The following is a 24,544-nucleotide window of genomic DNA, read 5'->3' as shown; positions in this document are numbered from 1 at the left end:
GCTACTGTACATAGCACCACTTTATTATTGTACTGTGATTATTTGCCTATGTGTCTATTGAATGGCCAGACTCAATGTGCTCAGCCTTGGTGAATAATAGATCTCATTAAAATCTAAGTTTTCTTTCCCTGCTCCTTGGACTAAACCCCGGCAGTTTTAATCTTTATACACACTGAATTAGACAGTGTAGTACAGAAAACAGGCCCTTTGTCCAATTTTTTCCAGTGTTTACACTCCATTCTGATCTTCCTCACAGACTTATTTTTCTTTCTCTTTGTGCTGGGATCGATTTTCCCCTTAAATGAATCCACATAATTTGCCTTATATTCCTCGTGTTGTAAAAACGTTCCAGTACTGTCACATGATGAATGTAAGTCCAATGTGGCAGTCCTATCTCATGTGTTCGTAAGTTCCCTCCCTAACCCTATCTAACCCCATCAGATCCTTTCAATATATTTAATTAGGTCACTTCCTCAGCTTTCTCTTTTCTCGTGGAATGTGTCTCACTTTGTTTTCAACACCCAACAAGGATATAAAAGCAGAACATGTTGGTATTACTCAGGTCAGGAAACATCTGTGGAAGAGAAACAGGGTTAAAGTTTCAGGTTTGAAAACTGATAAAGGGTTTTGGATCCAAAAACCTGTTTTCCTCTCCACTGAAGCTGCCTGGCCTGCTGAGAGTTTCAAATATGTTCTCAAATATATTTCAGATTTACAGAATTCACATATTTTTTTGATTTCCACCTAGCAGGTCCTTCCCGGGTTACACAAGCTCAACCTATGAACACTCTGAACATACGAGTGTGTGTTTCTGATACCGGCTGGATCATTGCAGCTGTAAGACAAGCAGTTCAACTACCTGCACCTCAGTGAAGGATAAATATGCTATTTCCCAAGCCACCTTTACTCAGGATAATAATTATACTATTTTAAAAGATTTTATTGCAGATTGCATTTTAAATATCGGTAGTTTTATAAAAGATAATGCTATTGGCGCAGATGCTGCGTCTGTAGATAGGACTTGCAAAATGGATATCAATGTGTTAGCTTGTATATATTCTTGTTGTGACAAAATTCCAACCAATGTCAAGAAGAGTTGTCTGATCCTTACAGCTCCTAGTATATTCACTCAGCCAGTCTCCCAAATGCTAGTTTGTATGCACAGGCTGTACATAAGTTGAGAGTTGGTAAAATGGGGACAAGCTGCAATCTTTTTTAAAGTACAATGGGGTATGTACCTGCCAGAGGTTGGACTCCAGGACCAAGAGCACCATAATGATTCTGCACTCTGCAAGGTAGAGCTAAGTGGGTCCAATTGTAGAGCCATAAGGTGGGCCGCACACAATTCTTGTTAAAGACTCAGTGTAGGATGGAAACAAGAATACTCTCTACTGCATGAGGGCACAGACCAAATTATTATTTTGATTACTAGCAGGGTTCTTTGGAAATCTGACTGGTAAAAGGAGGCTGTATGATACAACACACGCTGTGCCAGTTTTGTGGAGATTTTGTGGTGCTTTCCTGTGTGGCTATCCAGTACTGGGTTTGGGTAGGGATGAGCACTTTCAGAATCAGCCAGGGCATTGTCATCCCACAGTGCGTCCAGTTTACCTTATCAGAGTAAACGAATCCCAGGACTCCTATTGCCAGCTGCACCAGGAAGAGAGCCGTCAGGCTTATCGAAAACTGTGGAGAGAAATTCACAAAGCCATCTCGTAACAACTGTGACAGAGCTGTGCTGAATATTATTACAGCAAATAAATTATTATTGCTCTTCTATACTCCTACACTGGTATTTTCACAGCTACTGTAAATTCTTACGCAGAGTAATAAACTGGACCAGGGAGTCACAGCATGTGAAATAAATGAACCGGCTGGTGAGATAGGGGACGACAGTGTTCATCATATACAATAAGACTGTTCTAAAATCCCATTTCTGTGCTTGGTAAGGAGTGGTTAGCACTGTAAGGAAGGAGAGGGACAAGGTCGGTCACTGGTCTATAAAGTATGCTTGATGTGTGTAATTACAAAATTAAAGTTTCACTATTTTAAGCAAAAATAACATGTGTGTCATAGAGAGTGTAATGGTTCATTGTACTGGCAAAAATATAATCTCTACACTCCCACTGCAGTCCATTTTGTAAAAGAAAATTACTTATCAGCCGTGGGTCATTGGTCTTGAGTAGGTGATCAGTCATCTTCTTGAACTACTGCAGTGATGGGATTTATCTCACTGTTAGGACTAGCTGTAGGACTTTGACCCAGTGGTGAAGTCGAAGTGGGAATATATTTCTGTATGTCTCAGGGAGGGAAAACACTACCTTCCACTTCCCACTCTTGTCCTTCTGCACGATAGAAGTCAAGGGAGGTATGTCAAAAAAAAACAAATCTAAGAAATACTGGACTCTGTGAAGAAGTACAACTAAAATGATATTTCACCTGAATGTTTGAGGCCCCTAATGATGAGGATAGGGGAGATAAGAGAGTAGCTGTTGTTTTTCATTCTGTTATTTATGAATGTGTATTGTTAAAGAGAGGGTTATTTGGTGTAGATTCAATAGTCAAGAATCATAGATCCATACAGCACGGAAACAGATCCCTTGGCCCAGCTAGCCCATGCTAAGCAAGGTGCCCCATCTACGTTAGTCCCACCTGCCCACATTTGGCCCATATCCATATCAACCTTTCCTAACATGTACCTGTCCATATGTCTTTTAAATGTTGCTTTGGTTTCTGCCTTAACCACCTCCTCCGGCAGTTCATTCCATGTACCCACCACCATCATCCTCTGTGTGAAAATGTTGTCCCTCAGGTTCCTATTTAATCTTTCCCCACTCACCTTATACCTATGTCTTCTGGTTCTTGATTCCCTTACTCTGGGTAAAAAACTTTGTGCATCTACCCTATCTAATCCACTCATAATCTTATACAGCTCTATAAGATTCCCTCTCATCCTCCTAAGCTGCAAGAAATACAGCCCTCGCCTGCCCAACCTCTCCCGATAGCCCAAGCTCGTAAGTCCTGTCAACTGGCAACATCTTCATACATCTTCTCTGCCCTCTTTCTAGTTTAACAACGTCTTTCCTATAGCAGGGTGACCAAAACTAAACACAGCACTCCAACTGTGGTCTCACCAGCACCTTGCACAGCTGTAATATAACATCCTTACTTCTATACTTAATACTCTGACTGATAAAGGCCAGTGTGTCGAAAGCCTCTTGACCACCTTGCCTACCGTTAACTCCACTTTCATGGAACTATGCATCTGTAGTCCTAGCTCCCTCTGCTCTACAACACTCCCTGGACCCGACCATTTACTGTGACGGTCCTGCTCTGTTAGACTTCCAAGAATGCAACACCTCACATTTATCTACATTAAACTCCATTAACCATTCCACTGCCCATTTGTCCAACTGATCAAGACCCTGCTGTAACCTTTGATAACCAACTTTGCTATTTGCAATACCACCCACTTTAATGTCCTCTGCAAAATTACTAAACATGCCTTGTACACTCTCAGGAATGGACTATGGCGCCATATACAGTAAAGTTGGGTCTTTTAAGAATGCTGAATGGGGAGAGGTAACAGGGCCACCAAAAAAAACATAGTATGTAAATATTAATATTTAATAACCCTATTCATATTTAATAACCTTGGCCAAAATATAGTCACTGTTAAATACAGGAATATCAGAACAGGATCACCATAGAAAATGAATTTGAAGAGCTTGGAATATGACTTTGAAAACAAATTAGCCAGAAGGATTCTGCTTTGATTAGCGGTGATTTCCAGAAAAAAAAGTAAACAGATTATTAGCAGAGTGGGCTGCTGCTGCTGATTTGTAAATTCATAGGTAAAATAAAAGCAGAAAGTACAAAAAGGGATAGAGAGATTTAGGATGACTAAAGATACTGTGATGCTGATACTGAGTTTCCTTAGATTTGCTAACCTTGCTAGAGCTAATTCTGTGATTCTGTACTTTAAACGGGTCTCTCCAAGATGGCTATCATAAATGTAACGTTGCCCTGCTAATGAAGTGTGCAACTCAGTGCAATAAGGATGATCCCGTGAATGAAAAGAAGAATAACACATTCTGTGAAAAGACTACACTCCCCCATCATTACGTGCGGATGTTTTGTTCAGAGCCAAATGTCAAACATGAGTGTTTACTTACCACTTGCAGTAGCATAATATTTTCGCGCAAGGCCCCAATGCAGCCACAGAAGGTGATTAAAAACATAATGGCTCCAACCACGATCATTATTATTGCAGGGTCGATGATGAAAGTGTCACGCACAGCATCTGAAAGAAAACCAGACATAGAAAAATAGAACATAGAAAAATAGGTGCAGGAATAGGCCAATTGGTCCTTTGAGCAGATCATCTAAAATCAGTACCCTGTTCCTGCTTTTTCCCCATATCCCTTGATATGGGGAAAACATACAATCCTGTACGGGCTCAATCATATAAAATGGACTGTGATAAAAGGGTGGAACATCTTACATCCGTCCTGATTTCAATTTCCATTGGCTAGTATCAACATTGGGCTGGAGAAAGAAAATAGCAGACATGGTTCATTCCAGAGGTAGGAGGTGCTACATTTTGGAAGTCAAATGCAAGAGGAACGTTTACTGTGTATTAGGTCTTTTTAATGTCAGTCATTTAATACAGGTAGTCAATAGTAATAGTCTTACCATAGCAAACATACTCCTCTTATCTTGTTTAAGAAAGAACTGCAGATGCTGGAAAATCGAAGGTAGACATAAATGCTGGAGAAACTCAGCGGGTGAGGTAGCATCTATGGAGCGAAGAAAATAGGCTAGGGAGATATGGAGCAAAGGCTTATTTCCTTCGCTCCATCGATGCTGCCTCACCCGCTGAGTTTCTCCAGCATTTTTATCTACCTCTTATCTTGTGGTTTGTTTGTTTACATTTAAGACTCGGATTTTGAATTGAACTAAATCGCTTTGTATCTTTATCGAATATTTGGTCATATTATAATTCCTCTCTCTATATTTACCTTAACTATCAGATTATCAATTAATATTATTCACGAACATTTTCTCACTGCACAATCCTAGATTTAAAATAACCTGTTATGCATTGGTTCCTCAGTGTACTGGTCCAAAACCTATGTCTTTATATTTACTACTTTATTACTACTAATTTGGTATGTCCAGACTATGTGTAGCTTAATGCCCACTGTGATTGTGTAACTATTATATTTTCCTCTAATTTCCTAATTTATGCTCTGTCCTATATTATCTTCTGAACCTTCTGAATTTTGTAGTCGTCAGGGCAATACTCTGCATATCGCCAACTTGGACAATTTAACATTTTTATCAAGCCAATTAATTAAGCCAATTTACCTACAAACCTGTACGTCTGTGGAGTTTGGGAGGAAACGAAGATCTCGGAGAAAACCCACGCAGATCACGGGGAGAACGTACAAACTCCATACAGACAGCACCCGTAGTCGGGATCGAACCCGGTTCTCTGGCGCTGCATTTTGCTGTAAGGCAGCAACTCTACCACTGTGCCACCGTGACTGCCCATTACCCATTATCATTACCAATGGAACTTCCAGGGATACCTGCACCTAATGCCTTGCTGTTTATTTGCTCTACCTAATCAGGTTCTCCATTATTTTCTGGGCTAAAACAGGTTTCCTTTATTGCCTTTATTCCATTCTTTATTAACAGAATCACCCTTCCTCCTTTGGACAAAGGCCATCTCCTGCCTAACCTCCCTTCCAGCTTTCTCCCTCCCACGACAATCAGTTTAAAGAAGGGTCCAAATTAAATGTCAGCTATCCATGTTCTCCAGAGATGCTGTCTGACCCACTTAGTTACTCCAGCACTTTATGTCCTTTATTGTAAACCAGTATCTACAGTACCTTGTGTCTACATTTTCCCTACCCATGTTGTTGTTTGCCTATTTTAGCCCTGGTATCTTGATTCATTAAGACAATGAATTCCCTCTTTTCCTAGCACTAGTATCTGAGCATAAGATATTTAAACTTATTTCTTCACCTCCAGTCTTCAAATTACAGTACAGTACTACCAAGGGCAACATATGGGGAAAACATCTGTACATGGTTCTGCAGTTGTCAAACAAAGTATCACATGGGATGGATATCCTTATCACATTGAGGATATACAAGCTTCTTCACGATGCCACCCAACCCGTGAGGCAGAATGGACTGAAGAAGCTGTTGACATCCTTGTCGGGCACCCACAATCCATTACCCATAGGTGGCAGGAACGTCTCAGTGAAGAAGCTGGTGGACCAGTCTCCAGTGACCTACACCTAGCCCCTGGCATGTAGGTGAGAGGTAGATCTGGGGGGAGTTGATTGGAATGTAGGTGGAATAAAATGGGTTAGGGTAGCAATAGTGGGCCGAGGGGCTTGTTTCTCTTCTGTATGACTCCGTGCTCTCCAAATGTCCCCTGCTCAGCCCCATTGACCCATTCCAAGACAGATTTGCATGTGTTCCTAAAGAATACTGAGAACCACCAAGCCAACGCAAGTAAAAAATGATAGGAAGGCTGAGCAATGCCAGCAGTTCTGCTCCCACTCCTGGGCCAGGTGCCGATGATCACTGGTGCTTAGCAGGAGGGCCCGAATTCATCCAGATATATGTAGTGGTTCTGAGGCAGAGCAGGATGCAGGTGGACGGAGCTAGACATAGCTCACAATCACCATGAAGAGGCTGTTGCTATGGTTTCTCAGTTCTCTGTTAACTATAATTAAGCATTTTCCATGGAAACTCTCCCCTCATTACCTAGGATAATTGAAAGTCAAATGTGCCGTGATTGTAAATCCCTGACCTCCCTTTCCATTTTATCTCTCTGACCTTTCTAAAGGTCTTTCATACTGGAACATGAAACTCCCAGTGATGCTCAAGCTGTAACCAGCCATCTGTAATTGCTGTTACTTCATACCCTTGTAGCTGAAAACTGCTTTATTTCTTTGTGCATCTGGATGCAGTTCTCTTTTACGTGGCTCTCCCCACATTGCCTTAAAGTCCATCTGATCTTTTAATTACAATTTTAGTAGTAGGAGCATTAAAACATTTGGAATTACATGAAAAATCATGGAATAGCATGACAATGGCATTACAATTAGAAACAGTAGTGGTAGATTTAAGTCAATTGGTAGAAAGATTAGAGAGTAATGAAGAAACATGTCTATGCAAAGGATAGAGGGCGTCTGGAACTCACTGGGTAAAAGAATGGTGGAGGCAGAAAACATAATAACATTTCTAAAGCACATGAATAAACACACTCAGATAAATACAGTATTTATTACAGAATTACAGAAACCCATATGGTCGAAGGGCCGAATGGCTTACTCCTGCACCTATTTCCTATGTTTCTATTGAAACAGATGATTCAGCCCACCGAGTCTGCACTGATCATCAGTCAACCATTTAACTAATCCTATGTTAATCCTCTGTTTTAATTCTCACCACATTCTCATCAATTTTCCTTTTCTACCACTCACCTACACACTTGGGCAATTTATTGTGGCCCATTAATCTACCAACTTGCACATCTTTGGGATATGGGAGGAAACTGGAGCACCCAGAGGAAACCCATATGGTCATAGGGAGTATGTACAAACGCTAGAGAAACAGCAGTGGAGATCAAGATAGAACCTGGGTCTCTCGCACTGTGAGACTGAGCTTCTACTAACTATGTCACTATGTATTTCAAGAAACCTATCTTAAAGTGCTGGGAAATAGGAGCAAGCTAAATAACTCAATGTTTAGCCAACATGTTCACAATTCGTTAAATGGCCTCCTTCTGTAATGCAAGTACAAGGAAGTCCCAATTCAAACTTCAGATGCCAAATCTATCCGCTAAATTTGCATCCAATATACAAATATATTGTAAAATACCTGGGCTTTTCTCTCCAATTAGAATTAAATGGTGGGATGAGGGTGGCTTCTTAAATTTAGGGCCCTTGAAGTGTGGATCTTTTGACTTCAATTTCTTGGAGGACAAGAATTCCAGAAACGTAGGAGAAACATATAATCTGAAGTTCATAGGGAGACAAACTGCTAAATAAGGAACTGCTACACCTCATCACTAAGAGTATTGCACAGGTCCAGGGACATCGGCACGGACTAGAAGGGTCGAGATGGCCTGTTTCCGTGCTGTAATTGTTATATGGTTATCTGACATTGATCAAAGAAATGTTCCATATTTATTTAGTGTGTCACAGCTGTTGGGTGTGTAATAAACTGGAATTACTGCAAAGATTGGGAGTTACAGTTTGAAAATCTCAAGTGGAGTTACGCAGTGTAGATCATTGAAAATTCTCGGGGCCTGTTGCCAACACCACCTACCTGTAGCTTTCTGAATCTTTGCATAGACTCCTATAGCAACAATCACCAGTGAAATGATCTGCAAGGGATAAAAACAAAGTACACTAAGGTTACATATTAATGACCATTGCTACCTCAATCAGACACATAACAGATACTTATAAAAGTATTTTACACCAATATTCAAAACATATTAATGAAAGACAGGAGTAAAAAATCTATATTATGATTATAACACTAAGTACATATGCTACACAAAATGCCATTTTACACTAATAACATTGGACAGAGAGATCCACTTGTGTAGAAATACCTTCTATACAAGTGGATGAGTTGAATGTGCAGATAGCTATTAATGACTATGATATAGTTGGGATCACGGAGACATGGCTCCAGGGTGACCAAGGCTGGGAGCTGAACATCCAGGGATATTCAATATTCAGGAGGGATAGACAGAAAGGGAAAGGAGGTGGGGTAGCGTTGCTGGTTAGAGAGCAGATTAACGCAATAGAAAGGAAGGACATTAGCTTTGAGGATGTGGAATCGATATGGGTAGAGCTGCGAAATACTAAGGGGCAGAAAACGCTAGTGGGAGTTGTGTACAGGCCACCTAACAGTAGTAGTGAAGTTGGGGATGGCATCAAACAGGAAATTAGAAATGCGTGCAACAAAGGTAAAACAGTTATAATGGGTGACTTCAATCTACATATAGATTGGGTGAATCAAATTGGCAAGGGTGCTGAGGAAGAGGATTTCTTGGAATGTATGCGGGATAGTTTTCTAAACCAACATGTAGAGGAACCAACGAGAGAGCTAGCTATTCTAGACTGGGTATTGAGTAATGAGGAAGGGTTAGTTAGCAGTCTTGTTGTGCGTGGCCCCTTGGGCAAGAGTGACCATAATATGGTTGAGTTCTTCATTAGGATGGAGAGTGACATCGTTAATTCAGAAACAAGGGTCCTGAACTTAAAGAAAGGTAACTTTGAGGGTATGAGACGTGAATTGGCCAAGATAGACTGGCGATTGATTCTTAATGGGTTGACGGTGGATATGCAATGGAAGGCATTTAAAGACTGCATGGATGAACTACAACAATTGTTCATCCCAGTTTGGCAAAAAAATAAATCAGGGAAGGGTAGTGCATCCGTGGATAACAAGGGGAATCAGGGATAGTATCAAAACAAAAGACGAAGCGTACAAATTAGCCAGAAAAAGCAGCCTACCAGAGGACTGGGAGAAATTCAGAGACCAGCAGAGGAGGACAAAGGGCTTAATTAGGAAAGGGAAAATAGATTATGATAGAAAACTGGCAGGGAACATAAAAACTGACTGCAAAAGCTTTTATAGATATGTGAAGAGAAAAAGATTAGTTAAAACAAATGTAGGTCCCTTGCAGTCAGAAACGGGTGAATTGATCATGGGGAACAAGGACATGGCAGACCAATTGAATAACTACTTTGGTTCTGTCTTCACTAAGGAAGACATAAATAATCTGCCGGAAATAGCAGGGGACCAGGGGTCAAATGAGATGGAGGAACTGAGTGAAATCCAGGTTAGCCGGGAAGTGGTGTTAGGTAAATTGAATGGATTAAAGGCCGATAAATCCCCAGGGCCAGATAGGCTGCATCCCAAAGTACTTAAGGAAGTAGCCCCAGAAACAGTGGATGCATTAGTGATAATTTTTCAAAACTCTTTAGATTCTGGAGTAGTTCCTGAGGATTGGAGGGTAGCTAATGTAACACCACTTTTTAAAAAGGGAGGGAGAGAGAAAACGGGGAATTACAGACCAGTTAGTCTAACGTCGGTAGTGGGGAAACTGCTAGAATCAGTTATTAAAGATGGGATAGCAGCACATTTGGAAAGTGGTGAAATCATTGGACAAAGTCAGCATGGATTTATGAAGGGTAAATCATGTCTGACGAATCTTATAGAATTTTTCGAGGATGTAACTAGTAGAGTGGATAAGGGAGAACCAGTGGATGTGTTATATCTGGACTTTCAGAAGGCTTTCGACAAGGTTCCACATAAGAGATTAGTATACAAACTTAAAGCACACGGTATTGGGGGTTCAGTAATGATGTGGATAGAGAACTGGCTGGCAGACAGGAAGCAAAGAGTAGGAGTAAACGGGTCCTTTTCACAATGGCAGGCAGTGACTAGTGGGGTACCGCAAGGCTCAGTTCTGGGACCCCAGCTATTTACGATATATATTAATGATTTGGACGAGGGAATTGAATGCAACATCTCCAAGTTTGCGGATGACACAAAGCTGGGGGGCAGTGTTAGCTGTGAGGAGGATGCTAGGAGGCTGCAAGGTGACTTGGATAGGCTGGGTGAGTGGGCAAATGCATGGCAGATGCAGTATAATGTGGATAAATGTGAGGTTATCCACCTTGGTGGGAAAAACAGGAAAGTAGATTATTATCTGAATGGTGGCCGATTAGGAAAGGGGGAGATGCAACGAGACCTGGGTGTCATGGTACACCAGTCATTAAAAGTAGGCATGCAGGTGCAGCAGGCAGTGAAGAAGGCGAATGGTATGTTAGCATTCATAGCAAAAGGATTTGAGTATAGGAGCAAGGAGGTTCTACTGCAGTTGTACAGGGTCTTGGTGAGACCACACCTGGAGTATTGCGTACAGTTTTGGTCTCCTAATCTGAGGAAATACATTCTTGCCATAGAGGGAGTACAGAGAAGGTTCACCAGACTGATTCCTGGGATGTCAGGACTTTCATATGAAGAAAGACTGGATAGACTCGGTTTGTACTCGCTAGAATTTAGAAGATTGAGGGGGGATCTTATAGAAACGTACAAAATTCTTAAGGGGTTGGACAGGCTAGATGCAGGAAGATTGTTCCCGATGTTGGGGAAGTCCAGAACAAGGGGTCACAGTTTAAGGATAAGGGGGAAATCTTTTAGGACTGAGATGAGGAAAACTTTTTTCACACAGAGTGGTGAATCTCTGGAATTCTCTCCCGAAGAAGGTAGTTGAGGCCAGTTCATTGGCTATATTTAAGAGGGAGTTAGATGTGGCCCTTGTGGCTAAAGGGATCAGGGGGTATGGAGAGAAGGCAGGTACAGGATGCTGAGTTGGTTGATCAGCCATGATCATATTGAATGGCGGTGCAGGCTCGAAGGGCCTATTGGCCTACTCCTGCACATATTTTCTATGTTTCTATGTTTCTATATCCACAGAAATTTAACTAAGTTTTCCAGCTCGCTGTCAAAGTACTTCTTTGAAATTTCTCAAATTCCAATACCTCTTTCTTGCCCCACCACATCCCTCCCCTTCCGGTAATAATACAATTTCATTCTTAAAGTTACTATTCTTCTTATCGAGTCCACATCACAAGATTAGAAATTGTTCAGCCAGAGCTGAACACACTTCTGGGCATCTGCATGGAATGGCATCTTGCGCTTCTTGCGTAGTGGTGGAAACAGGGCCATGGTGTGAAAGCTCTTTCCTTGAACCCAAGTTACTATTGTCTCTCCTTCTATGTTTCTTCAGTGAGTAGTCTGAAGTTCATAATATTTTTTTTTAAATCTTCTCTGGTTTTGCCAATTTCCATCTTGTGCTCTCTGGCTATTGGCATTTCTGCCATCGGAAACAGTTTCTCCCTGTTTATTTTATCAATGCGCTTTAAGATTTTGAACATCTTTTAAATGGTCCTCTGCTGCTCCAATAAGAATAGCTGCTTTATATGTGTTGATAACTCAGTGCCCTTTGAAGAAATCTCCTACAAATCTTTTTGTAAGCCTTGGCTTCCTTCCTAAAGAATGGCGACTGGAATCACACATAATCCAGGTAGTTTAGCTATAATCCGTATTTCCATATCTCAAATTGGATGTAACATAAGTGATGAGTTAGGGAAAACATTATTTGCATTATACAGGTCTAATTAGTTATAACCCAATTTTGAGTGGAAACTGGAGAACCGCTTAAAAGTTACTTTGGAAATTGACAGAAAGGCAGAAATATAATTATCTTGGATTCAATGTAATCTCCCCACAGTAATCAAACATAATTCTCTCTTAAGAACATAATTGTTACTTTACTTGCACACTTGTGCAACAATACTCCATTAAACAATGCAATAAATAGTCTTTAGTATCTTCAGCTTACTGTAAAAAGGATAAACTTTTTGTATTGATAATACCATTACTATTGAAAATTCTGCTGGAAATATAATGTTGTTATTTCGAGTCTGAGAATCTCAAGCCCCTAACCCCCTTTGGTCCATTGACATAGTTGTCTTGATACCATGCTTCTCCACACAACGAGGTTTCTATGGAACACAACTATCATGTAATAGCAGAACTACAGTATCTGTCATCCATATGTGTCTTAATCAGAGATTTACAAAGGGGTCATAACTTCTTCACTTGCATTCCATGCTTCTGGTTATCAAGCTAAGGATCCTATATGCATTGTAAACAATTTATCGTTCAAGTATTTCATAAAAACTCATCATTTCAAATTTGGGATCAATCTTGTATTTGGTTTGGATTGAAGGGATTCAAAGTAACATTAGCAAATTTGCAGATGACACAAAGCTGGGTGGCAGGGTGAATTGGACAGGTTGGGGGAGTGGGCAGATGCATGGCAGATGAAGTTTAATGCGGATAAATGTGAGGTTATCCACTTTGGTATCAAAAACACGAAGGCAGATTACTATCTAAATGGCGTCAAGTTGGGAAAAGGGGAAGTACAACGGGATCTGGGGGTCCTTGTACATCAGTCTATGAAAGTAAGCATGCAAGTACAGCAGGCAGTGAAGAAAGCGAATGGTATGTTGGCCTTTATAACAAGAGGAATCGTATATAGGAGCAAAGAGGTCCTTCTGCAGTTGTACAGAGCCCTAGTGAGACCACACCTGGAGTATTGTGTGCAGTTTTGGACCCCTAATTTGAGAAAGGACATTCTTGCTATTGAGGGAGTGCAGCATAGGTTTACAAGGTTAATTCCCGGGATGGCAGGACTGTCATATGCGGATAGAATGGAGCAGCTGGGCTTGTACACTCTGGAGTTTAGAAGGATGAGAGGGTATCTCATTGAAACATATAAGATTGTAAAGGGTTTGGACACGCTAGAGGCAGAAAACATGTTCCCGATGTTGGGGGAGTCCAGAACCAGGGGCCACAGTTTAAGAATAAGGAGTAAGCCATTTAGAACGGAGACGAGGAAACACTTTTTCTCACAGAGAGTGGTAAGTCTGTGGAATTCTCTGCCTCATAGAGCGGTGGAGGCAGTTTCTCTGGATGCTTTCAAGAGAGAGCTATATAGGGCTCTTAAAAATAGCAGAGTCAGGGGATATGGGGAGAAGGCAGGAACGGGGTACTGATTGGGGATGATCAGCCATGATCACATTGAATGGCGGTGCTGGCACGAATGGCTGAATGGCCTACTCCTGCACCTATTGTCTATTGAATGGGGTACTGATTGTGAATGATCAGCCATGATCACAGTGAATGGCAGTGCCGGCTCGAAGGGCTAAATGACCTACTCCTGCACCTATTGTCTATTGGAATGAAGTGTCAGTCTAATGGATACACACAAAATGCTGCAGTAACTCAGCAGGACAGGCAGTATCTCTGGAGAGAAGGAATGGGTGACATTTTCATTCGAGACCTTTCTTCAGACAGTCTAGTGGGCTGCTTTGTCCCAAATGGTATCGCTCTTCTTGAGCATGGTTGGAGAAATTCCATCATATTCCTTACTCATGCCTAGTAAATGGCAGAAAGGCTTTGGGGTGTCCTAGCTACTGAACTGCTCTTATCATCATGATAGTTATGTGGCCGGTCCAACTGAATTCCTCATCAATGCTGACTCACAGGATGTTGTGGAGAATATGCTGATGCAATGTCACTGAATGACAAGGGAGGGGGTAGAGAGGGAGGGTGAGGGGGTAGAGTGGGAGGTTGAGGGGGTGAGGGGAGTAGAGAGGGAGGGTGAGGGGGTAGAGAGGGAGGGTGAGGGGGTAGAGAGGGAGGGTGAGGGGGGGGAGAGAGGGAGGGTGAGGGGGGTAGAGAGGGAGGGTGAGGGGTTAGAGAGGGAGGGTGAGGGGGGTAGAGAGGGAGGGTGAGGGGGTAGAGAGGGAGGGTGAGGGGGTGGGTGAGGGGGAGTAGAGAGGAGGGTGAGGGGGGTAGAGAGGGAGGGCGAGGGGTAGAGAGGGAGGGTGAGGGGGGTAGAGAGGGAGGGTGAGGGGGTCGAGGGAGGGGGAGGTATAGAGAGGTAGAGGGAGGGGAATAGAGAGGGAGGGGAGGGAAGGAGAGAGGGAGGGGTGGTAGGGAGGGTGGTAGAGAGGGAAGGGTGCAGAGAGGGAGAGGGCAGAGAGGGAGGGGGGTAGAAAGGGAGGGAGGTAGATAGGGGGGAGGGGGACGGGGGTAGAGAGGGAGAGGGCTAGAGAGAGGGGGGGTTCAGAGGAAGGGGCGTAGAGAGGGGGGGGGTAGAGGGATGGGGTTAGATAGGGAGCTGGGGTAGAGTGGGAGGGGGCAGACAACTTGTTCTATTTGATCTTATTTGATTGTGCACACCAGGTTGATTGCATTTGTGGAAACACGTGAAGGTTGCAATCTCCCACCACTGTCCCATTGTGATGTCATTTGTAAATGAGATCCATTGTGATTGGATGTCTGTGAGATGGCACTGTGACATCATCAATGGAAGGTGCTGCAAGATTCCCACTGAAAAGCTGTTAATTTTTTGAAATAATAATAAATGTATTTGTATCGCACATTTAAAAACAACTCACATCGACCAAAGTGCTTCACATCAGTGCAGGTACTAATTTGGTACATACAATGGTAGGCAGACCCAACAATACATACATACATAAACTGTTTATGTATCAGAGGGGCTCAAAAACGCTAGGGAGTAGAAATAGGTTTTGAGTCGTGACTTAAAGGAGTCGATGGTAGGGGCAGTTCTGATGAGGAGCGGGATGCTATTCCACAGTCTAGGTGCTGCAACCGCAAAAGTGCAGTCACCCCTGAGCTTAAACCTCGACCACGGGATAGTCAGTGGCCCCTAGTCGGCCGACCTGAGGGACCTGGGGGTAGAATGGTGGGTTAGAAGGTTTTTGATATATGGGGGGGGGAGCAAGCCCATTAAGGGCTTTGTATACGTATAAGAGGAGCTTGAAGTTGATTCTGTACCGTACTGGGAGCCAGTGGAGAGAGGCTAGGATCGGGGTGATGTGGTCCCTTTTACGGGTACCCGTCAGAAGTCTTGCTGCGGCGTTTTGGACCAATTGCAGGCGGGACATGGCTGATGCCAGTGTATAGGGAGTTGCAGTAGTCAAGGTGGGAGAAAATGAATGCGTGGATGATTTTTTCAATGTCATCAAATTTGAGGAATTATTTAATTTTAGCTATTGTACGAAGCTGGAAGAAAGCAGCTTTTACCACAGAGTTGACTTGCTTGTCAAATTTAAGGCGGAGTCAAATATCACGCAAGGTTTTTGACGTGCGGTTTGACTAAGGAGGTTAGGCTTCCAAGGCTGCCTGTTATCGTTTTGATGGAGTCGGAGGGGCTGAGTAGGATGACCTCAGACTTGCTCTCTTTAAATTGGAGGAAGTTCTGAGCCATCCAACATTTTAAGTCATCGAGGCAGTGCATGAGGCTGTTTTAAATTAGACCGGTTGTTGGGTTTCAGGGAGATATAGAGCTGTGTATCATCTGCATAGCAGTGGAAAGAAATGCCGTGCCTTTGAATGACTTGGCCGAGGGGGAGTATATACAGAGAGAAAAGAGAATGGGGGCTTCTTCTACTTCTTGCGTATGGCGTGCACAGCCTAAAGTTGTAGGACAACATGTTCTATTTGATCTTATTTGATTGTGCACACCAGGTTGATTGCATTCGTCGAAACAGGGCGGACCACGTGAAGGTTGCAATCTCCCATCCCAGAATGGGGCATAGGATGGAGCCTTGTGGAACCGCGCAGAAAAGGCTAGCTGGGGAAGAGAAAGAATTGCCTATGTTAGTAGAGAAACTCCTATTTTTTAGGTTGGAAATGAACCAGCTCAGGGCAGTGCCATCAACACCAACCCCGTATTGGAGACGGTGAATTAGGCTGGTATGGTCCACTGTATCAAACACTGTGCTGAGGTCAAGAAGGAGCAGGATTGCACAGTCGCCAGAGTCGATGGCAAGAAGGAGATCGTTGTGTCCCTTCAACTAGGCAGACTCTGTGCTGTGGTGGGCCCTGATTAACGATTAAATGTTTAAAACTTAAGAAAACCTCGGAAATATAGGTTGGAATGCGATGGGAAGATGTTTAACCCGTCGAGGGAAAAATGTGGGTAGGATGTGTGAAAATGGGAAGGCTGTGGCCTAGCGTTTGGAAGAAAATATGAATTAACCAGATTGTGGCCAGATGACACACATATACACATACATACAAGAAGAGTTTTAGTAATATACTAGACTAAGTGGGACCCCGTGGGTCCCAGTCACATGGGAGGCCTGGTCCCCCAAAGCAACCCATTCCCCAACGCAATATTCCACCCCTCATGCATTCCCCCAACGCAACCTGTTCCCCCAACGCAATATTCCCCCATTCACCCATAGCCCCTAACTGCGCAGGCACGGCTCATTTCCCCCTCATCCCCAAGCACTCCCTCCCCCTCCTCTTCATGTGTGGGAGGGGAGGAGGGAAGTGGGGTGTGTGGTGGGGGGGGGGGGGGGGGTGTGTGGATGGGGAGATGTAGGAAGGGGGAGAGAGGGTGGTGTGGGGGGAGGGGGGATGTGCATAGTTTTAAGATGAGAGGGGAAAGATTTAATAGGAACCTGACGGGGAACTTTTTCATATAGAGGTTAGTGGGTATATGGAATGAGCTTCCAGAGGAAGTAGTTGAGGCAGGTACAGTAGCACATTTAAAAGACATTTGGACAGGTACTTGGACAGGGAAGGTTTAAAGGGATGTGGGCCAAATGCAGGCAAATGGTTGGACCATCTTCTTCTGTGTGAGGTATGATTCAAAATACTAAAGTATTTTTCCCTTGATCTGAACCACAGATTTCAGATTGTCTCAGGGCTCCTTGATGCCTTACTTGAACGAATATGCTTTGATATCATGGAAAGTCACTGTCTCATTTAACTCCACATCTGAATTTCACAGTTCACGTTTGGACCTAGACTGTGATGAAGCCTGAAACCTTGGTAAAACCTTAACTGGGCATCACTGCGTATCTTATTGGTATGTGTTGGTGAAGGAACAGTGAATCAGATAGCCAATTAACTGTCACTGACAGTTAAAAATTAAAGTCAGAATATTTTAATTTATGGACTGCTTAATTAAATTACTTGTGGTTATTTCAAAATAGAAGTGAAGAAGAAAAACTGCATGTTTGTCATTACAGAACCTGCCTGCTGTCTTTACTTGTGGCTTGGAGGTTATATAAATGATGTATGAACTGCAGCGTAAACAGTAATGAACACTGTAAGGGCAGTGTTTGCAAAATCAGCACTCAGTCTTAGTCACTCAGCGCAGAATGCTAAGTAGCAGCCATTGGGATATAAAAATGAGATTAACTCAGATGAAGCATTTTTACAGTCCAACTGACACGACAAAAAAGCAAAAACAACACACAGGAACAATAGTAAGCAGTGAAACATTATTTCCAGTGTCCAGCCAGTTTCTCTTCCAGAGCTTCTGCCCCACTCAATCTGACATTCTACAGGCTACTCAAAATGAAGGGTATCGCAGCAGAGACAATCCTGTCTGACACCCATTAAATGCAAGCATGTACATTTCATGGGTCACTGAATATTATTCAGGAGCAGCTATCCTAAATGATTTCTTACACAGTGCCCTCACTATCATCCCAAGGATATGTAAAGAAATTATCACCAAGACAATGGGTGGCTGCTGTACAGTTATTTTTGAAGGAAAGTTTAATGGAGGCATTTCGTCTTGAGGTGGATACTATTGGAAAAGAAGCAGTGTACGGCATGTTATGAGGCAGTGACTGGTTGAGAAATCCTTATGCATGCTCATTCTTTATGCTCAAATGAAATGACAAATTGTGCATGATGTGAGGAATATATTAGAATCCATTAATTATGAGTCTGTAGTGGGAGTGTGAAGTCCAAAGGAAATCCAAATACTGACAATTTGCAATAAAGATAGATAATGCCGTAAACACAAGGAAGTTTGCATCAATGTAAAAAAAGGAAAACATTTCAGATACAGACTCCAACCATTTAAGGTAGACATATAAATGCTGGAGTTACTCAGCGGAACAGGCAGCATCTCTGGAGAGAAGGAATGGGTGACGTTTCGGGTGGAGACCCTTCTTCAACCATTTAAATTGTTTTCTCTGAACGATTGCTATGTATTTCTACTTCTGACTGCTTTATGATAAAATACAAAGAAAATCAATTTTATTCGAAAAAGAAATTAGAAGGAAAGAGCATCCAAAGACGCTTTATTTTAGTCACAATGGCTTGTTTTAGATTGGAATTGTTCTGTTAAAGAATGCAGGTACAACGTTATATATTTAAGATTTGACATTTAATTTGGATGGTTCAGCATCTAGGGATCCAAGAGACATATCTGAATTCACCCTGAGGTGTTACAGCTGTTCAAATGTTTCTCTGGCCAGCCTCCCATCTTCAATTTGAACTCATCAAAGCTCTGCTGGGTATATCCTGAGTTATAGCATCCAGTCCATTAATTAACTCCAGTGCATCCCTCAAAGCCTCAGATACCAAATCATCTTGTGAGATATATTGTTTGTGCTCACAATGTTTAATCATCTTATCATTCACAATCTGCAGTTTTTGAGATCCTACCTCCACCTATCTTGAATGAGTGATCCTCCATCAGCCTTCAAACACTTGTGATCTCTCCAATAATCTAATTATAGCCTGCTGTGCATCCATGGCTGTGGTTTCTTCACCACTGATGAGCATGCCTTCAACTAATTGGGTCCTAAACTGTAATTCCCAATCCAAACATTTCTACCTCTCTAAACGTACTATACTTATTGTAGACATGAGAGACTACAAATGCTGAAAACTGGAGCAACAAACAAACTGCTGGAGGAACTCAGCGGGATGAGCAGCATTTGTGAAGGGAAATCGACAACCCTTCATCTGGGGCCACTGGCCTGAAACAATGACTATGCATTTAGTTCATCCTCTTACATGCCACGGAACTGACAAATATATACAGCAAGGAAAGACACAAAACGCTGTGATAACTGAGCGGTTTAAGCAGCATCCCTGTATAATATGGATAGGTGATGTTTCAGGCCCTGGCCCACTGAGTTACTCTGGGATTTTGTATCTTTCCTAGGTAAACCAACATCGGCAGTTCCTTGTTTCTAGCATCTGCCAGAGAATCTAAGGCTGTTTCGCTGGTTTTTACAATTATGTTTTTACCTTCCAGTATCTGCTGTGCACCAGATATATTTTCAGTCTTATTGTAAACCCTCAAAGGCAGTCCATATCCTGCTCGGATTCTACCACTGGGGGGATATGTTATGCTGAGCCAATAAATACAATCAATGTTGAAACAGATATGTTTCTTTCTGGGCCACAGGAAAATATTAAATCGTGGGGATTAGAAAGTGCTGAGTGAGATGATTAGATCAACAATGATCTAATTAAATGGCAGCGCTGACTCCAGAAGCTGACTGGACCTCATCTGCTCTCACTTCTTGATCTATCTTAGAGGGGGAACTATGCTGTGTTTTCAGGTTGTTTACAAGATAACACTGTTGTGTAATGGAAATAATACAAAGATGACCCTCTAATAAAACAATAATTTTGTTTACATGGCACATTTTGTGTATTAGAATGCTTTACAATGTGCTCTCTAAGCAGCAGTGTCAGTGGTCTGAACAAACCAGGTAGCCATTCTGGCAGCAAGGTAACGCAGTAGCAATTAATCTCTCTGGGAGGATTGCACACTATAACTGCCCACGCTTTGTCAGGTTATGCCACAGAATCCTTACCCTCCTTTGAACAGATGTTCAAGGATTATATTTCCAAGTGTCAGCTGTAAAGATTTACAGACTGCCCTGAACAGATTCCCCAAAATAGAGAAAGCAGTAGGAAGAACAGAACAGCAAACCGATCTTCACAGAATATCGACCATTCTGAAAGATGAATACTACCCACAGATGTCCTTGCTTCCTTTTACCTATCTTTTGCTGCACTAGTTGAATTGTGATATGGTTTTCTAAGCAGAGATTTATCTTACTTCTTGCTGTGCTAGATTGTGTGTCTTGTCATTAATGAATGCTTGGCCATAATGTTTTGGAGTGGAATTCAACAACGCATGTGTGCAATAATCATTGGAAGCAAAGGAGGAAACTGAAATCAGCGTGGCTCTAATCCCACACGAAGGAGAGCTGTCAACTCCATTTACACGTTTCAGTACACAGCAAGAATCAAATGGAATTGTCTGTTGCTGGAGGATCTGTCAGAGTCATTTTGGGATTTGAGCTTCAAACATACAGTTCATGCAATACTGGAGTGGAAATTCTGTGTATCAATCACTCACCCATCTACCATGACTATCCACAGAAACACACACCAAATTACATTAACAGCACACACACACACACACACAAACAAACAAACAAACAATGTAATGCATGGAGGGTATTTTTATCTACTGGGACAACTGTTTACCTGAAAGAGCATAGTTCAGATTGATCTCTGACATAAAGGTCTTAAATTGTGCTGAGCATAGGGACTGAACATACCAGCCAGGATTCAGAGGATTGGATACAATGGGACCATCCTTTCTAACAGTGTATCTGAGATTTAGAACATATCTTGTGAATATAAACTTAGTTCTTGGTCAGCATTGATCTATGGCATAGAACTGTCCCCTATTTTGGCTTAAAGTTTGATGGCAACGGTTGTCCAAAGTGAAAAAAACACCAACATCCTGCATTTGTAAAATATTTTTAATTGGATAAAATTGCCCAAGCCCCCAAACAGCAAAATAAGACAAAATCTTCATTCTCTGCATAAAATATTGTCAATACATGGAGCAAATCTAAACCAGTGATTAATAATTAATTGTTAAATAATTCACCTTGGAGCTACTCCTGCAACTGTTAACTGTTAACAATTACATTGCTTCCAAAGTCACTACTTGTATTTAATTTCCAGACATTAGTGAAAGTCTTCTACACAAATCTAATGTTCAAACAAAAAGTTGAAGACCTCTGCAATTCCTCTCTTTATTTCAATGGTTCAATAATTACTATTTATGCCACCAATATTCTCATCAAAATCATTAATATAATAACCAAACAACAGGGGACCTAGCACTGATCCCTACAGTACACCACCGAGATCTTCCCTTGTTTCCCACATCTTAGGTTGTTTACTGGTCACTCCCCGGGATTTATCCACCTTTATGTGTCTCAAGACCGCCAACATCTTTTTTATAATATCAAAATTTTACAGGGCATCATTGTTCCTTTCCCTGATTTCCATGGCCAACACACGTCTATGGTATTCAAACTCACGTGTCTGGATCAATGGACGGAATTCTGGTAGCTAGTCCAGTGATTAAACCACTTAATTATCACACTTCATACTAATTCCTTTCTTTGATATGGCTCAATCAGACTTCCCAAGTGGTTGATTACTTAGTGTGAATCTAGATGATGAATTCCAGGAGGCACCTCAGTCAATTCACAAAATGCTCTTGTATACATACTCCTGCTAGGGTTCAGAGGATCAGGAGATGGATCATAGCCAATTTTCTCTTCCTATATGATTAAGTCTTAAATCGAGTTTTGCCATGGTAAAGGAGAGCAGGCTAAATGGCACTTAAAGTAAAAATTAAATACAGAGGTTTCTCCTTCCAAATTGGGTGGAAGCCAGATTAAGAGAACAATGTGATGGGAACAATATGTGGACATTATGTGGACATTCCACAACCCTACGCTTAAGCCAAACTGTGTTTGGTGATTAAATGTTCGTACCTAAACTTGTTTCTATCATGTCTCACTTCTTGGAACATCGCAGTATGTGGATGAGTTGGTCATATTCAGCTAATTTTGGTGACCTTGTTCACTCGGCCACTCTCGAAGGACAAGAACCAAGCAGCTGTCAATTATCCTCTAATTGATCTCTAAATCCGCAAATTCAGATCACTCCCCTCAGGGAGTATCCATGCTGTGGTCAGAGGCAAGCTGGATTAACCATCCTCAAACTGTCTTGGTCATGCTTCATGTGAACAATACCACAGAAGATAGCCAGGTTAATAATCATAACTCGTTTTAGAACATTGACACTATTTCTCTAGTTTATCTTTGAAAGACTCTTTCCAAAGGTAATTAAATACAATATTAACAAGTAATGTCAGAGCAACTTTGCTCCCTTGATTACTCAGTTGTCCATTGTGGAACTGAGCCAGAAAAGACAGGATACTCCCAGCCTGCACTGAGTTAACTGATATATCAGCACTTTTAAAACTGCACACTGGTACAATTGGCAAGATAATCCTGAGAAGAGCTCTGTATTAGATGATGCAATAATCGATAAGAATCTCAAGGACACAACTCATTCTCATACCTCTGAAAATGGAGGGAGATATAAAGACATCTCCTCCACTTTGTATCAGTTCTGTTCCTTGACGGACAGAACAGTCAATCTGTTAGACCCTAACCCTAAAGCCTATTAGATCCTAATCTTCCAATACTTGCAACTAATCTGACAAGCTCATTGTAGCAATGCACACTGCAAATTCCTCAAAGCAAACGCACACTGCATCAATATATAAAATAGTGGAGGAATCATTCTTAAAAAAATAACAGCAAATGATTGTGAAACAGTCAAGTGATAATTTAAAGAACATTTGAAACAATACTCAACATTTCAGTAATAGTTTTAATTATTTCTAATAAATATTGCCACGGGATGAAATCGCAGAAGGTCTTGCCAAGTGTTAACCATTACACAAAATTACACCATAAATCATCTGCATGCATTTTTGGCTGTAAATGCCAGATCAGCAATCACTTACCCAGAAGAGAAAGCTGAAGAAAAATAGGTAGTACTTAATCCAGGGGTTAATAAATGTAATATTTTCACCTCTGTTCAGCCTTCTTCCAATGTCCATCATGGAATTTCAACAGCTGCAAAAACAAATGTGTATCAGAAGAGGAAAACCAGCAGAGAGCCTGCCAAATGATAAACGATAAAGAAAATGTCAGCAGACTTCTGGCTTAATGTTCCTGTGCAGTGTGTGTGTGTGCAAGTGACTATGTGCGTGCTGGTGTGAATGAGCCTGCCTGCCACTGAACACTATGACTCGCCCTGTGCCTGTAGTTGGTTCTGTACCATAAATAGATGCGTTTTCTTATCACCTAAACCTATGCAGCTCAGACACAACATGAGCTGGAATACTGATTCATCATCAGATGGGGCATACTTGGCACCGTGCACAAAGCACGGGCTTCAGAGACTGCAATTGCATTTGTTAATTACTGAACTCAATAATGTTGAAAAACAGAATTTGCAATTGTGCCTTTGACTTCCTCTTTTGTTATGACCTTCAGAGTAAATATTTAGCAAGGTTTTTTTTGCATCACCTACACATTTAGAATATTTAAGCCATATTTGAAATAATCACTACACATTAGGATATTTGGTTATTCACGTAATTTTTTTTAAATTGCACTTTTCAGCCACTTTGTCCCAATTCTCAGCTAATATGAATTGACTGCAAATTGCAGCATTGATATCTGGACCTTTGTGAACTACTGCATTGTAAAGTACAAGATGAGGGAAATCGATGCTAATTAATATTCCCAGACTATTGCCTACAATAAAATGTTTCTTTGTGTGTCTTGTGTGGGGGGTGGTGTGGGTGGGTAAGGGGGAAACAGTTTTGGTCGCCTCCTCCACGGAGAGGCGACGTTTTCCATGTCGCCTCCCCCGTGGCCTAACATCTAGGATCGGGGCGGCCTTTCCCAGAGACGTGCCCGGGGCTTCAGCAGCGGGCGCAGCGCGCGCAGCGCAGCCACTCGTCACGGAGTCGGCGAGCCCCCGCCGGAGGGGAGCGCTCCATTCACTGGCCCGTGGTAGCCTGAAGCCGCGGTCTGCAGAGCTCCAGCTGGCGCGGCGTCCGCAGCCTGGGATCCCTCGTTGGGGACACAGGAGGAGAAGAAGCTCCCACCGCCGGCCCACGGCCTACTTCTACTGCAGGCCCGGCGTGGACTTACCATCAGGAG

General features: G+C 42.2%; 1 protein-coding gene across 2 annotated transcripts in view; it reads right to left on the bottom strand.

Moving 5' to 3' along the window:
* The window catches only part of LOC116976213 (tetraspanin-33-like), a 29,558-nt gene extending 5,858 nt beyond the window's left edge, over positions 1 to 23,700 (bottom strand). Inside the window, exons 1-4 of one of the 2 annotated variants that reach the window (XM_033025894.1) lie at positions 23,335 to 23,698; positions 8,355 to 8,412; positions 4,176 to 4,303; positions 1,612 to 1,686 (exon numbers count right to left, since the gene is read on the bottom strand). In XM_033025894.1, the coding sequence (XP_032881785.1) occupies positions 1,612 to 1,686; positions 4,176 to 4,303; positions 8,355 to 8,412; positions 23,335 to 23,433 (360 nt within the window). In that variant the 5' untranslated portion in view covers positions 23,434 to 23,698. Of the gene's footprint in view, positions 1 to 1,611; positions 1,687 to 4,175; positions 4,304 to 8,354; positions 8,413 to 23,334 lie in introns of both variants that reach the window. The other variant, XM_033025895.1, reaches the window with a different exon arrangement.
* Between the last annotated feature and the right edge of the window lie 844 nt (positions 23,701 to 24,544).

Source organism: Amblyraja radiata, chromosome 8, assembly GCF_010909765.2.
Source record: "Amblyraja radiata isolate CabotCenter1 chromosome 8, sAmbRad1.1.pri, whole genome shotgun sequence".
NCBI classification, from domain to species: Eukaryota; Metazoa; Chordata; class Chondrichthyes; order Rajiformes; family Rajidae; genus Amblyraja; species Amblyraja radiata.
Note: the sequence above shows the minus strand (reverse complement) of the source record. Positions and strands in the feature narration are given on the sequence as shown.